The sequence below is a fragment of the Anomaloglossus baeobatrachus genome, chromosome 1 (genome assembly GCF_048569485.1).
Source record: "Anomaloglossus baeobatrachus isolate aAnoBae1 chromosome 1, aAnoBae1.hap1, whole genome shotgun sequence".
Lineage (NCBI taxonomy): Eukaryota > Metazoa > Chordata > Amphibia > Anura > Aromobatidae > Anomaloglossus > Anomaloglossus baeobatrachus.
The window spans coordinates 791,713,798-791,731,184 of record NC_134353.1 but is presented as its reverse complement, the minus strand read 5'-3'; the positions used below and the strand labels follow the sequence as shown (position 1 = coordinate 791,731,184).

General features: G+C 41.0%; 1 protein-coding gene across 7 annotated transcripts in view; it reads right to left on the bottom strand.

Annotated features, from left to right (window-relative positions):
* Nucleotides 1-17,387, bottom strand: part of SEMA6A (semaphorin 6A) — a 327,645-nt gene that overhangs the window by 111,950 nt on the left and 198,308 nt on the right. For 4 of the 7 annotated variants that reach the window (XM_075324986.1, XM_075324987.1, XM_075324982.1 and 1 more), the window contains one exon: nucleotides 6,398-6,538. The exons of the other annotated variants lie outside the window; for them this stretch is intronic. In XM_075324986.1, coding sequence (XP_075181101.1) covers nucleotides 6,398-6,538 — 141 coding nt within the window. The remainder of the gene's footprint in view (nucleotides 1-6,397; nucleotides 6,539-17,387) is intronic. 7 annotated transcript variants of the gene reach the window in all.

Sequence of the window (17,387 nt, the reverse complement as noted above, 5' to 3'; positions counted from 1 at the left end):
CCCAATGAACCTGTAACACTAAAGGGTGCTTTACATGCTGCGACATCGCTAACGATATATCGTCGGGATCACGTCGTTAGTGACGCACATCCAGCGCCGTTAGCGACATCGCAGCGTGTGACACCAAGGATCGACGATCAACGAGCGCAAAAACATGAAAAATCGTTACTCGTTGATACGTCGCTCCTTTTCCAAATATCGTTGCTGCTGCAGGTACGATGTTGTTCGTCGTTCCTGCGGCACCACACATCGCTATGTGTGACACCACAGGAACGACGAATATCTCCTTACCTGCGTCCACCGGCAATGAGGAAGGAAGGAGATGGGGGGCATGTTCTGGCCGCTCATCTCCGCCCCTCCTCTGCTATTGGACGGCTGTCGTGTGACGTCGCTGTAACGCCGCACGAACTGCCCCCATAGAAAGGAGGCAGCCACAGCGATGTCGCAGGGAAGGTAAGTCCGTGTGACGGGTGTTAGCGATGTTGTGTACCACGGGCAGCGATTTGCCACTGACGCACAACCGACGGGGGCGGGTACGCTGGCTAGCGATATCGGTACCAATATCGCAGCGTGTAAAGTACCCTTAGCACTTAACAGGGTTGTTCAGAAGTGACCTAGCCATAGGACAAGTGAAGTACGACACCCAACCCCCCTACTAACTGGACTTGGGATATTCCCAATCTGTATACTATGAATCCAATTTATTAAAGCTTTTATGCCAGAAAACTGGCATAAAATGTTTTGAAAGTTGATTTTTTTTTGCGCAAGATGGGGTTGCTCAAACATGTTGCAAATTTTGGTGTGAAACACCTCAAAACACCTCAAAATGTGCAAAACTGGGGAGGAGGTGGAACGATACAGGGTGTATCTGTACCTGATCATCAAATTCAGCAAAAGTGCTGGTAGTTCTTAAAACACAAATCATCCTAACGATTTTGGTGAAATGTACTTCAGTGAGTCCTTCATTAAGACTGGCATGTACAATTCTAGTCTTAGGCTAAGGCCTCGCGAGCATTAAGCGTCCAATGCGAGTGCATCGGATGCGTTATTCTTATGACCCTCGGCTCCGGCACTGCTGCAAACGTGCTCCGAATATCATGCCAATGTGATCCAATCCTGCGATTGGATCACAGTTGCAAAGGAGAGGGAGGGACTATATTCCCATCTCCTCCATTATGAGCTGATGTGATTATCACACTGCACTCCAGTGTAATCCTAGTGCAGTGCCATGCTTCTCTTGCCCCATAGACTTGTATGGGTACGAGTAAAAATGGATCGGATTGCTGGAATTTTCTCGGTCCAATTAGGGCTGAAAACAATCTCACATGGGAGTGACCCCGAAGAGTAACATTTTTTATTGCATTCCACTCGGACCATTTAACACACCCGTGTGTCCTAGGTCTAATGAATCAGCCCCTATGTTACATTATGTTATATTACCTATGCTAAGGATAGGTCATTATTATCTTATTCTCTGTCAATCCCTTTATTTTAATACATCTGAGATCCAATTCTTAACTTTTTTGTGAAATAGAGAGAATTGGTTAATTTTGGTCAGATTTCCCAACAAGTGATGTGCATTTCTAAACATGACCCCATGTGCATGCCTAAAAATTATCCCATTGGTTATTCAGCTAAATTAATTGGTTGTATATAGGCAAAATAGTAATCTGCTAGGCTAGGACTACATGGGAGGTTTTGTTGGTTGCGGCTACTGTGCTGATAAAGGGAACTTCTCAGTCATTTAAGTATCAACCAGTTGGAGGAACAAGTTTTATGCCATAGAGTTTTATGTCCAAGAAAACACTTTAGCAAACAGTTGCTAGGGATGTGTGGTGAGAATTTTAGATGTTACTGTCACTTTAAGGGAAGGAACCAAGGAGGGAGGCAAAGTACAATGGTAGCAGGAGGAGGGAGAAGGGTTAGTGTAGGAAGTGATATTAGTTAAACTTGCAAAATGTGAGAAACACACAAAGTCTATGGAAAATAAAAAACACTGCACAGAAATAAAACATACACTGGAGTTGTAACAATCTCAATTGCTCCCATTTGTTTAGAGGAGAAGAAAAGAACAGCGAGTTCATTTACCTGCTAAACGCAGGAAGACGAGCAAGCTGTCAGCGGTAAGCAGCGAGCACGCTGAACATATATGTATTTTTAACTTGCGTGGAAATTTATTCTGTATGCACAACAACTCCAGAGTATATTTAGCTAATTAAGCCGTGGTGTACAAATGTCACATCCCAACGAGCCAAGCAATTTCAAGGGCCACCTAGCACATCCTTATCCTCCAGGTACCTGAGCTTGTGCATATGTTGAACATATGGATGTGACATCATCAAACCACTAGTGTCATTGCAAACCAAGCAGCAAGTGAATTAAGAATTAGTACGGAGAAGGAATTTATACTGTCAGCATGGAAATGAAAGAAAACACCTTCCAAAGAAATTACACTTAATAACACCACATAGCACTTTGCAAAACAAAAAGTGAAAACAAAAACTGTAGTTGAAAAAATCAAAATCGTCAGCAAAAGTGAAAAAAACAACAAAAACAACAATAAATTAAAAACAAAACAAAACAAGCATTTAACTGGATTTTGTGTAGGGCACGGTGGTTACTCATTGTCTTCCTGTTTAATGCTGCTGTTTAATATCACTCGGCAATAAGTGCACAGACAGACAAGGAGTATTAAGCACACACATGTGATAATGACCAAACACCCATGCGTAACCTCTGCCACCATTGTTTATATACTCTTTACATGTTGACATGTGCGATGCTTTCAGCTTAGTCAATATGATATGCACAAAATCGTTCATAGAAGTCCAATAAAACACCCCAAATAAATCATTAAAGTCATCACGTGATATCATGGCCGAGATAACAGATAAATGTGCAAATGATTGGTCTCTACTTTACGTAATCTAGATGGAAAACAATGACAAGAATATCAACATATTGGTAGCATGTCCCTGGGCTGCTTTTCTATTTGCAGTGCGAGTTTTCTGGTTCAGCACCTCTTCATTAATCATGTCTTACTGTAACACCCCTGAGAAGCAGCCGAGCACAATGTGATATCTATTATTTGCTCTAATGACAGGAGAGAAGCATCAAGATAATGTTAAAATTAGTTCTTTGGATGATGCGGATGAGATAATGGGCTGAGACATTGTGCCATTTCTTCATGAATAGGTCAGAAATCATAAAGCAGATCTGTTCCAAATTTTCGACTCTTTCACAGAAGACGATTGAATTACTCAATGCCTAAGACATTTCACTTTTCTTCATGGGTTAATAATCTGAGGGCACTACTTTAATCAGAAAAAAAACTGCCATTAACCATTGTGTTCTGCTGTGAAGTCTGCGGCTGGTATATCACCAGTTACGGGTCATTTGCTCCAGGTTACAGGTCAATAACTTTCATATTGCAGTCCCTTCTCTTAGTGTAATAAGGGGGAGTACCACCCTTTTATCCTACCAAGTGCCCTTTATGAGGTAATGTGTGTAGAAAATGGGTCACACATGAAGAATGCTCTTAACCAAATGTGCGCAAGAGTTAAGAAATGGTAGTCATTATCTCCTTTGATAGGTTAGAGAGAAACGGGTGTATTAAATTAGTGTACAGTCACAAAACAATTTAGGTCTAATATTATTATAGTCTGGACCAAATGGATTCCAGATTTCCAGACTGACTAGACTGCACGGACAGAGATGGAAAATGAAAGGGATGGGAAGAGCAAAGGTTCTTTGTTTGATTTTGACACCTACCACTGTTCTCTCCCAGTCTGCAATTTTTTGGGGGTATTTTTGATAAAATACACCAACAGTATGTACTAGAGATTCATGTATATGTTAGAGTCATGTCATTTTATGTTTTGTATTCAAGTGCGTTTTATGTGCAGTAGTGGTTTCTAATTAATGTGTTCACACGTGATTGTTAAAGCGGAACTTTCATTGGATGTGGCATTCTATATCATCAAACTGATTTTCATTTTGAAGTCAGCTTTGATAAAGAATGGCCATTTGTTTGAAATGCGCTGTGTTTATCTGCACTTATGTAGGTTTTTTAAGTGCATTTTTAAATAAAGTAATTCTGAAATTTTAAGAAGCTAGAATTTTATTTATTTTTCCTTGCACTTTCATGAAGTCCACACTGCTTGCATATTTCTAAAAAAAACATATATATATATATATATATATACATGTCCACAAGAAAAAAGCATAGGCAGTGGTCCAGCTTTAAGGTGAAACAATATATGGACTTTGTTGAGCCCAGTGGTGATGTTTCAGAACTTTATCAAGGTCTGAAGTTGGAGTATATACATTTACGTTTTGGATGGTTGTGGCACCTAGTACCTGGAATAGTGGTGCTGTTATACACATATACATGTATACATACACACATATATACACTGCTTGTATATTTTTTTATCAACAAAACGTATTATATGTACATAGGCTTTTAGCAAAAAGAATATACAAACAGTGTATATATATATATATATATATATATATATATATATTTATATTTATATATATAGTATATGTATATATATATGCTGTACATATATATATATATATATATATATATATATATATATATATATATATATATATACATATACATACACATATCTATATATACATACATATCTATATATATATACTAGCTGTAGTACCCGGGCGTTGCCCGGGATAGTAACTGTCTCTCTTCTCTGTCTGTGTGTCACTGTCTGTCTGTCTCTCTGTCTGTCTCTTTCCTTGTCTGTCTGTGTCTATGTCTCTGTCTGACTATTTCTATCTCTGTCTGTATTTGTATCAGTCTATCAGTCTCCATCTCTGTGTCTGTCTGTCTCTATCTCTGTGTCTGTTTCTATGTGTGTGTGTCTGTCTGTCTCTTTCCCCATCTGTCTCTTTTCTGTCTGTCTTGGTCTGTCTCTTTCCAGGTCTGTCTCTTTCCAGGTCTGTCTCTTTCCCGGTCTGTCTCTTTCCCGGTCTGTCTTTTTGCCCGTCTGTCTCTTTCCAGCGCTGTCTCTTTCCAGGGCTGTCTCTTTCCCTGTCTGTCTCTTTCCCCGTCTGTCTCTTTCCAGGGCTGTATCTTTCCCCGCCTGTATGTTTCCAGGGCTGTCTCTTTCTCCATCTGTCTCTTTCCAGGGCTGTCTCTTTGCCCGAATGACTCTTTCTAGGACTGTCTCTTTCAGGGCTGTCTCTTTCCCCATCTGTCTCTTTCCAGGGTTGTCTCTTTCCAGGTCTGTCTCTTTGCCCGTCTGTCTTTGCCCGTCTGTGTCTGTGCCCGTCTGTGTCTTTGCCCATCTGTGTCTTTTCAGGGCTGTCTCTTTCCAGGGCTGTCTCTTTCCAGGGCTGTCTCTTTCCCTGTCTATCTGTCTGTCTCTTTCCCCATCTGTCTCTGTCTGTGTCTCTGTCTGTCTGTCTTTCTTTGTCTCTCTATCCATCTCTCCATCGACATCAAATAACCTCACGCATAAGCTTCAACTAACAGTTTTTTTGCTCATATAGCAACCACTGACAGTTGCTATTAATAACCTATAGCTCCCACCTCCATTCAGTTTAATGGCGGCAGGATTTTAGAGACTAACTGTAAAGCACGGGGTTAAATTTTTCTGTCAAAACATAGTCTACGATGCTCCCTGCGTCACATGAGGCGTCTGTGCAAAATTTCGTGATTGTAAATGCAACGGTGCGGATTCCTTTAGCGGACATACATACACACATACATACACACACACACACACACACACATACACTCAGCTTTATATATATATTATATATATTATATAATATATATATATATATATATATATATATATATATATATATATATATATATATATATATATATATATATATATATATATATATATATATATATATATATATATATATATATATATATATATATATATATATATATATATATAAAAATACAGCACTCTAAAGTTAGATGGTGGTTTAATCAGCCCATGCAACATCTGCACAGTTGAGAAAGGCTCTGCTGTCTTGGTGAGAAACGTTGCATGGGCTGATAAGAATTTGCCCACTCACTATATGACCTTGGAGTGTTGTCCCCATATTTTTGGATATGTATACAAGAGGTTTTGTTGATAAGCCTTTGGGCCTTGTACCAATTTTTGCATCTGTGTATATATTTTTTTTTCTTTTTTTCAGCAAAAATAGAAGCAAAACAAAAAACATTTTTGAACAAAATAATCAACATATAATTAGCATACATTTATATGGCTGTTTATTTGAGAACCACCTGATTTGTGCATCATATTGAACTAATCCAGCTGAAAGCATCCACAGCATGTAAATCACCTCCCTCCCCAAGTGACTTCTCATTACACAAACAGGTTTTTTTTTTCCAAGGCCTTACCCTTTTTGTCCCGGTGATTATGGAAAGAGTCTGCCACGTGGGGGTCTGTGTTCTCAGAAGAGTCATAGGTGTCCTTCCAGTCCATGACAGTACCCCTATCGAAGCTCTCGTGCCCTCTTGAGTGGGAAGTTGTACTGGGATCTAAGGAATTTGAGCGTTCAATTTAATCAGACACAGTTAGCAATAGATGTTCTCATAAGTGTATGATTGATTGATGCTTTAGAACAATTCCTACATGAAGCAAACACATTTTCATTATTCTGTTGTAGTTCTATGAAGAGATCTATAAAACCTTCTATTATTACTAAAGAGTAATATACTTTCCACACTGAGCATTGTTATGTTATTTCCAGGTGTAGCTTTTACTAGCCATATAATGTAATGGCAAGTATGTGCTGTACACAATATATGTGTAAATGTGTATGTACAATATAAGAGAATGATCACAAATAAAAATACCAGTTACTCAGTGAATTGACCTCATCAAGCTATTAAACATTCTGTTTGTCCATTTCATAAATAAAGGTTTTTGCCAAAAATTGTTGACCACCAATATGGTGATCTCTACAGCTTCCACGTGTCATAATTTCTAGAATTTTAAATAATCAATCTATCTATTTATTTAGCACACTGGGTTGGGGGGGTCGACATGGTTGATTGATGGGGACTCTTGGAAAGATTTTTAGTGGCCCAATTACTAGTCACATAACCTACTTGGCCCAATTTAGTACTACAACTTCCCAATAAAAGACTAAAGGCCGCTTTACATGCGGCGATTTATCGTGCGATCGCATGTGCGATCGCATCCGCCCCCATCGTTTGTGTGTTACGCGCAATTTGTTGCCTGTCTCGCACAAAGTCGTTTACCCCATCACATGTACTTACCTCCCGAACGACCTCACTGTGGGCGGCGAACATCCTCTTCCTGAAGGGGGAGGGACGTTCGGCGTCACAGCGACGTCACACAGCGGCCGCCCAATAGAAGCGGAGGGGCGGAGATGAGCGGGACGTAACATCCCGCCCACCTCCTTCCTTCCGCATTGCCAGCAGCCGCAGGTAAGCTGCAGTTCATCGTTCCCGGGGTGTCACACGGAGCGATGTGTGCTGCCCCGGGAACGACGAATAACCATCACGCAGAAGGACGATCAATTTTTTGAAAATGAGCGACGTGTCAACGAGCAACAATAAGGTGAGTATTTTTGCTCATTCACTGTTGCTCGTAGCTGTCACACGCTACAATATGTCAAACGAGGCCGGATGTGCGTCACTAACGACGACATATCGTTAGATATATCGTAGCGTGTAACGGGCCCTTTAGTGAATAAATTTATGTAAAGAACAACTGTGAGCTCTCCTTCCATTTTTATTTCAGCAAATACTTGTATACCCCATAAAATAAAAACTATGGAGAACTTTATTTTAAGAACCCTGTGTTGTTTTATTATTTCTCTTAGAAATATAAGAATAAATTAAAAACTGGGTTTTACAATATTCCTTTGTCATAGTATTATGTCAGCACTGATTGAACTGTATCAGACGGTGTAAGTACCCGTCTCCAACTAGGATTATACAGTTGTCAGTTTATTCATACATTTCTAGGAGGAGAACAGTACAAATACACTATTCATAAAGAGTGAGGATGGACAGGGATTGTTATATTATGAGAATTACCATTATTAACTAAAGCAGACATGTAGACAGAGAAGAGAAGATTGCTTTAATTAGTTTTTTTTACAGTATTATTCCTAAGGTCTCTTTTCTGGCTTTAAAAGGAACCTTTCAGCAGGTTTTTGCTTTTTAACTTGATAGCAACATAATATAGGAGAGGAGAGACTGATTCCAGGGATGTCACTTGCTGTAGTTTCAATACAATCAGTGTTTTATCTCCAGGAGATTATCACTAGAGGACTAGATCTCACCTTTGAGGCAGTCCAGGTGATCTATGTAACCCTACCCTCACCACTGATTAATAGCTTGCTGACGATGTACAGTGTACACAGTAAGCTGTCAATCAGTGGTGTGGGTAGGGTTATACACAGCTCAGCAATGTGAGCACTGTTATATCTACAACAGAGAAAACGGGGATTGTACCAAAACTGCATCAAACTGCCATAAATTACATAAAACTGGTATCAGGCTTTCTGCCCCTGCATCATACAGCTTTCAAGAATTCTCAGCACAGCCTACTGATAAGATTCCCTTTAGTTCCAAAACTCATATTTCATACTGGTTTCATAACTTCCCCATTGTCTGTTTTGTTGTCCAAAGTAAGATTAGTAAAGTCTCTTTAAAAGATTGCTACCATTTTAGATTGTTAATCCGGGATGAATAATGCCTTTTGTATCCATTAAACAAATGACATCAGCACTCTGACCATATTTATGACTTAAATCATGTATCATATTAATTGGATCTTAAGAACTGAAAGAAAAGAGTCCTTGGTTGTAAATATTTCATACGTTTTATGTTTTCTTTTTATAGCTGCTTGTGAAATATGAATGTTCAATGTCAACAATTGTAAATTGTATTCTATTGGTACTTTTGTAAATTGGATGTCGAGCGTTACATCTGACAATATAATATCATACAGTAAATGTCACAATAAACCTAACATGAGTAATGTAAAGATTTACAAAGGTCTATTTGTGAGGATTAAGAATTGTCAAATGCACCAAGGTTGGCCAAACGATAACGAACGGTTGAACGCAAATTGTGCCATCAGCTAAAATATCTCCCTCATGTCCCCCATACATATGACCAAATGACTGAGTGTTCATGTGTTTTCAAAGAAGAGAGGCGGAAAAAGCCACTGCCAAATGTCTTTGGCATCACCGGTTGAGGGATGTCAGGAGGCAATCATATGGAGGTGTATGGAGATCCATACAGAGGTGTACGGGATCCATACAGAGGTGTAGGAAATCCATACAGAGGTGTAGGGGATCCATACAGAGGTGTATGGGGGATCCATACATAGGAGTATGGGGGGATCCATAAAGAGGTGTAGGGGATCCATAAAGAGGTGTATGGGGATCTATACAGAGGTGTATGGGAACATACTTTGGTGGGAGATTTTGTGTAGAACCTAAAATTATTTGCTCATAAACTATATTGGGTGTCAGGATTTAATGAACAGTATGGCAGAGGTGTAGACTAAGGGTGGCGTCACACGGTACGATCTATCGTGCAATCGCATGAGCGATCGTACCCGCGCCTGTCGTTTGTGCGTCACGGGCAATTTGTTGCCCGTGTCGCACAAAGTCGTTAACCCCCTGTCACACGCACTTACTTCCCAGACGACGTCGCTGTGGGCGGTGAACATCCTCTTCCTGAACGGGGAGGGACGTTCGGTGTCACAGCGACGTCACACAGCGGCCGGCCAATAGCAGCAGAGGGGCAGAGATGAGCGGGACGTAACATCCCGCCCACCTCCTTCCTTCCGCATTGCCGGCGGGATGCAGGTAAGCTGTATTCGTCGTTCCCGGGGTGTTACATGGAGCGATGTATGCTGCCTCGGGAATGATGAACAACCGGAGCACAGAAGGAGGACCGACATTTTGAAATTGAACGACGTGTCAACGAGCAACGATAAGGTGACTATTTTTGCTCGTTCACAGTCGTTCGTAGCTGTCACACACTACGATATGTCTAACGATGCCGGATGTGCGTCACGGAATCCGTGACCCTGACGACATATCGCCCGATATATCATAGCGTATGACGCCGCCCTTACAGTTATGGATGAAAATGATAACTGTTTTGATCTGAAACAGATAATTATTTATGGATACTTTGTTGTTTAATGCCGAAATCCAGAGAAAATATGTTCTTCTGTAGATGCCTGACGAAAGTTAAAATGGAGTCTGTGACCTCAAATCACAGATTTCCAGATTGAAGAGGCTACAACCCTCTTTATAGACTAGGTTCTCAAACTGTTCTACATCTGTCTCGGAGTATACTCCATCTCCTAGAATATTTCCATGATCCCTATGCTGCACTATTGATGTGCTATCACAGACATTGGGTTACTTAGGGTTTTGTAATGTATTTAAGTAAGGGGTTATTGTCTCAGACATGTTGGGAAACACTGTAAATTGTTTTTTATTTAGATGGCGGCTACAGTCCTAGCTAACAGAATCCACATGTCAATATTATCTTTAGACTTGAATCCCTATAACATGTTAATGCTTGTGAAACTTTGGATATGTTCTGAGTTATTTTGGTGTAGCATTGTCCTGATTATATCTTGGTGCAGCCCGTCATAAGTTGTATCTTTATGTAGTACTGCCCAAAAGGCCTAGGAATTTCTTTTCAGCTTCACACTTGTTAGGAAATGTGGAAATGTTTTATCTACAATCTGCAAAGTGCTGCACTTATAAGGCCTTAAAGAGAATCTGTCAGCAGGTTTTTGCTCTGTAAGCTGAAGACAGCATGCTGCAAGGGTTAACAAAGAGAATTCAGTGATGCCTGTTTTGTCAAGGTCTACTCTGCTATGTTTGAATAACCTGCAGGACTTCTCATTGTTTGGACTATAATTTCACTCACAGTCCAGCACACCTCCTCCTCTGATTGGCACCTCACTGTCAATATACCATCTCAACAGAGAGCCTAGTGTGGGCGGGACAGCTCTATCAGCTCTGCTACATGGCTAAATCTAAAGATTCCGATTGTGTCAGAACGGCTGTAACCAGTAATTTAAGTGGCATATCATTGGGTTCAGGATCTCTTTGCTTACATCATGGTGCTCTCAGATGTGGTAACAAAAACCTGCTGACAGGTTCACTTTAAGACCCTCACTGATCTCTCAAAACACAGGACCATGAACACAGTCAATGGGCTCAATATTAAAGGGAACCTGTCAGGTCCTGTATGCACCCAGAATCAAGAGCCAATAATCCCTGCCTAGCGGTCCCAGCCTATAGTAGCATAGGTAAAGGGATCTTTAGAAAAAGTATTTCTAAATATCCTTTATGATATGTTAATGAGGCCAGGGACTATTTGCAAGGGCGTTAGTTCCCTTGGCTAGTCGGTCGCGATGGCATGTAAGCATGCCCCTGTGGGCGTGCTAACATGCTAATGAATGCGCAGCATCAGAGGCATGGCTGCTCTCACCTCTCTGCTGCCACCGCTGGTTTCTGGTTATGTGCACTATACTAGTTTGAAGCCAGGACGTGTACACCTGGCTTCATAGTACGCATGACCGGAAGTCCGGGACTTCTGATCGTGCGCACTGAGCCTAAAACCAGCGTCGGGCACAGTGGCAACAGAGAGGTGAGATCGACCATGTCTCTGACGCTGCACATTCATTAACATGTTAGCACGCCCACAGGGGCATGCTTACATTCTAAGTGGGACGTCTAGCCAAGGCAACTAACGCCCTTGGGAGTAGTCCCTGGCCTCATTAGCATTTTATAAAGCGTCTTTAGAGATACTTTTTATAAAGATCCCTTAATGTATGCTACTATAGGCTGGGACTGCTAGGCAGGGATAAGCTCTTGGTTCTGGGTGCATACAGGACATGACAGGTTCCCTTTACATATATGGGTCCATACAGCATTGCTTTGTGGGAGTTGTGTAAGGATCAATAGTACAACCATTATGCTGCATGCTTCAGGGCGGTGTTTTGACCAATTGTTGGGGGTTTAAGGATCTGGACCCCCACCGATAAGCAGCACTTTGCCTTCTCTATGATATATAAAGTGATTCCAAATGATAGTCACCCTTTGAATAACCAGTTAGTTTACTTGTAAATATTATTTAATATTTAATTCAAATTATATCACTGGTTTAAATAGTTTTTTTGTCAAGTAATTTACAGGAGTTGAAAATGACAAGCTTTCTACGTGATTTCCCTTAAGCCATATGTATGTTTACTATCCACATTCTCTTCATTATAGTATTTAAACAGAAATAAAAATGGAGCGTGCCATGTACATCTTTCTTGGCAAAACAGTTTAACATAAATGAATAAATCCATATATTGAGCAAACAGTGCTGCTTGTGTTTGCTTGGACTATTGTGCTTCAGACATCTGTCAGTAATGTTCCTTGTAGAGTCAATAAAGTAGAAATCTTGCTACAAAGAAACAATACATATTTAGGACAAATGCTACACTGTCTGACCCACTTGTGGTGTAGTTTCTGCAGGTAACAAAGAGACACCCTTCCTTTATAGCAACAAAAGGGTCTTTGTCAGGGAGCTGAACGCAGAATAAACAGTAGGACTAGAATCTGAAAGACTATTGTGCTATGTACCAAGAAGAAAAACAACGGCACACAGCATGATACTGACGATGTGTTGGTCATTTAAGGAGAACACAAGAAAAGTAGCACCATCTTGTGCTCCTCTCTACCTTTGTTGTGAATTGTATGGAAACTACAATGGGTTTTTGTCATAAGGAGCAACTTTTATTATTTACACGTCTTTTATTCCGAAATTTGATCGGGAGATAACACTAAACGTGATGGAATGAAGAACAACTGAGTCAAGACAAGTCTCAAGATTCTCTGATTTCATGGGAATCATTTGTCCTCCTTATGTTCCACTAACAAGGGACAGGAAGTGTTTTGCTTTCCATTCATCATCCTTTGATCTCCCATGTGCTTACACCATCACCTTAGATATCTTCTATTTGCTTTTACTAAGAAACGGATTTCATGGAAGTAATACTTCCCTAGCTCTAATTTCCTTGAGTTAATAGTTAATATCAACCTTGTAATAAATCAATGACATAAATGAAAGATTGGGCTATTATGATAATTACATGAAATCATAATCTTTATCATGATTAGATTGATCATCCGGATCTCATCCAGCTTAACCTGTCGAGAGTGATTAGTTGCAGTACAGATATAATGAAATCATTTTCGATGGCGTACTTAAAGTGTACCTTTACCTAAAAGATGTACTTACCGTATATAATACTATCTGGAAGCATCACAGCTCTTCTCCATGATTTGTGATTATCAAGGTTAAGAGAAATGATCAATATTGGTGGAGAAAAGTGGTGGAGCTGTCCATATCAAAAATCTGATTGCTGCTTTTGAAAAATAAGAGCTTGAATTTAGTTGTAATAGGCAGTTCCTCTATTTTCTTATTATTTCCTGTGTAAAGGGAATCTGTCACCACTTTGACCTTTTAAAACTGTTAATATGTGCATACAGGTTATAGAAAGCTGAAAAAAAAGCCACACCTGCCTGTCTCATATCAGATGACTTGTTATTGAAATATCATCCTTTAACGCCCATTTTTTTTTTAATAATCTCTGGAGGCGGAGTTATCTTCCAAGCAGTATCCGCCCCATAGCCTGGAAGAGCTCATTTACATAAAGTGATAAAAGATGATTTATCCACAAAAAGGCATCTGATATGAGACATAAAGGTAAGACTATTGTCAGCATTCTATAACCTATATGCCCATATTAACAGTGTAAAGAGGTCAAAGTGGTGACAGATTCCTTTAAAAAAAAAAAAACTATTGTGTCTTGTCCTAGAAAAAGTAAATTTCTATCTTGAGACAGTGTGATAGAAAATTTGGAATACAGAGCACCATATTAAGTCAAGACAAAAAAACACCATGTAGAAGAGCTGTGAAAATGGAATTAGGTGTTGCTATGACTTAACGCATTCACATATATTCAACAATTAGCACAATAAAGGGGCAAACATTATATATATATATATATATATATATATATATATATATATATATACTTGCCTGTTTAACCAGTTTCCTCTGTATATTTGTTGGTACAGATTTATGCTATAAGTCTTATTCCCTAGGTATGAGAACTACAATTCTCTATAAGGGATGTCCAACATGCATGGACCTCATTTTAATGTTACTTTGGTTATGCTGTTAATATGAATCTGTTCAAGCTTGTCTCCCTTGTGTTCACACAAAATTTTGGCAGTTTGTTAAGCTAAAAACTTGGATAACCAAAGGAATAAATATGGGTAAGGGGAACTTTATATAGTGGAACACTTTACATTTGGAAGTAAAGCAATGTGCATGCCTAATCTAGGAGCCCATGACGGATATGCTTTTGAAATTGGAAACGAGAAAATAATGTATGCACTGTATATTTACTCGACATCTCTCCAGCTGTTAAACTACACAATCCAGTAAGTACTGTCAAATCATTATAATTGTAGCTTTCAAGACTCGTTGGGAAGTGTTTATCAACAAGAGCTTGAAAGACGTATCTTGGATCAACAGTTGTTCTAAAATAGATTTGGATCCTACATAATAATTACTATTTTGCTCTTTAATATAACTGAATAGTTATGGAAAAGCTCTTACATAAAATAAAAATCGAGCATATACCGTATTTTTCGCTTTATAAGACGCACTTTTCCTCCCCAAATTTTGGGAGGAAAATGGGGGGTGCGTCTTATAAAGCGGTAGCGGGGGGGGGGGGGTCCTGTCTGAAGCGATCGGGCGGGTGCCTGTGGCTGCATGCAAGCGGCCGGGTACCTGTACTTGCATGCAGCGGCAGCCGGGTACCCGTGGCTGTGTGCGGGCGGCAGCGGGTGCTGTGTGGGGTCGGCAGCCAGGTACCTGTGCTTGCATGCGGTGGCAGACGGGTACCCATGGCTGTGTGCGGGCGGCAGCCGGGTGCTGTGTGCGAGCGGCAGTCGGGTGACCGTGCAGGTACCCGGCTGCCGCCCTCACACAGTCACCCATCTGCCGCCCGCACACAGCCATGGGTACCCGGCTGCCACCGCACGCAAGCACAGGTACCCGGCGGCTTGTACGCAGAGTGGGCGGGCAGCCTGCTGGCTGCCACTCTGTGCATGCGGGGCGGGCGGCTGTGCAGCTTACCAGTTGTCCGCGGTCCCACTTTCAAATGATGGCGCCGGTGGAGCTCTTGGATGAGAGCTCCATCTGCGCACGCGCTGCTCCGGGAGTCAGCGCGTGCGCAGATGGAGCCCTTGGATGAGAGCTCCATCTGCGCATGCGTCGCTCCGGGCGCCATTACTTGAATCGGGACCGCGGACACACTCCACCACTGAGCCGTCGCCGCCGCTCCCACCACTGAGCCGCCGCCGCCGCCGCCGCTGCCACCACTGAACCGGGACCGCGGACACACGCCACCACTGAGCAGTCCCTGCCGCTGCCACCACTGAGCAGTTGCCGCCGCTCCCACCACTGAGCCGCCGCCGCCGCCGCTGCCACCACTGAACCGGGACCGCGGACACTCACTGCACCGGCCTGCTGCACGGCTCACACGCCACGGCTGCTGCCGCCACCACGGACCCCACGGATCCTGCCACCGCGGACGCCACCGCGCCTGCAACCACGGCACCTGCAACCACGGACCCCGCTGCCACTGACCTGCCGCGCCTGCCAGCACAACCTGTGCCTCCTGTGACCCCGCTTCACCACCACTGCTGCCCCCCTCCGGTAAGAGAACATCGGAGTATAAGACGGACCCCATTTTTCTTTTTTTTACCTTTTTTTATGTCTAAGTTTGGGGTGCGTCTTATATTCCGGTGCGTCTTATAAAGCGAAAAATACGGTAATTTGAAACAATCTTAGGAGTATTAAATTGGTTTATTCTAGACTTGGTTTTGTGTGTTCTATGCTAAGACTTAGAATAGGAATTGTAACATTAAAAATCATCAACCCCATCACCCATCACAATATAGAAAAACAGTCATTGAAGCATAAGTGTCATTGTATAAACATTTTTCTATAAGATGGCATTGTACAGTACTGCTGATCAGTGGGGTCTGAAATAAGCTCAGTAGTCCACCTCTCCTGTATGAGCGGCATGCACAGAGCTGTCTACAGGCTTAATAGTAAGTTTGTGGGTGCATACACCAGGGTTGCCAACTTGACTTTTTACTTTTTCTGGGCAGCTAATCAAAAAATCATGGACAGACAATTTTTTTTCAGGACGCATTCATAAACCATAATAATTCATTATCATAGTAAGTACAAGTCTACAGCCCATAATTCTGATATGAAGACATTCTGTCCTCACCTGTTGTACCATCACCCATTCCCTGTAAACTGTGAGCCCTCGCGGGCAGGGTCCTCTCTCCTCCTATACCAGTCTGTTTTGTACTGTTAATGATTGTTGTACGTATACCCTCTTTCACTTGTAAAGCGCCATGGAATAAATGGCGCTATAATAATAAATAATAATAATAAATAATAATAATCAGCTGCATTCACTGTAAACTCTTAAAATGATGATAATTAGAGTAAAAATAATCTGTAGAAGTTTCTTAAACTTCAAAAAAATTACGGACCCCTTATTTTTTTTTCTTACAGCCTGGGCAAAAAAGTGCCTTATTTTTAAGGACTGTCCTGGAATTTTTAGAGGATTGGCAACCCAGCAGAAGACAACTTTGTGTGAAAGTGATTGTATGGACTCATTCAGACCATAGACAGCTCTGTGCGTGTAGCTCATACAGGAGCTGTGGAATTCAGAGCAATATTTTGACCAATTGGTGAAGGTCTCAGGACCGTCAGGACTGTGCAGCGCCTGTCAAATATCAAAACTTTAATACAATGATAGTTACCCTTTAATTAGGTTTTATTAGTAAATATATTATTGTCATAATGCTAGAATATACCATCAATATCCAAGGAGCCTTACTACTGTGACTGTACAATATCACTTTGTTTGAGGTAGGCTTCAGTCAGCTTTCTCTTAGTGAAATTACATTTATGTCTTTATTAAGACAAATCTGTATTTTGTTGGCATTTTGATATGTAAATTTGTATTTTTCTAAAACATCAATGTTTTCAAAAATTGACAACATGGTGGGAATAGACACATGAACTTGAGGAACATCAACTACTCTAAGAGTACTACTACAGCACTAGGGCTATGAAGCCAGTAAGATTAAATGTACTACACATTATGTAAGAGCAACTACAGAAATCCAGTTAGACATAAAAAGGGAGGATTAGTAGAACTATATACCAATGGAAATCTTTGGTTATAATAATGGTCCAATTCACCAAAATTGCCTCTTAT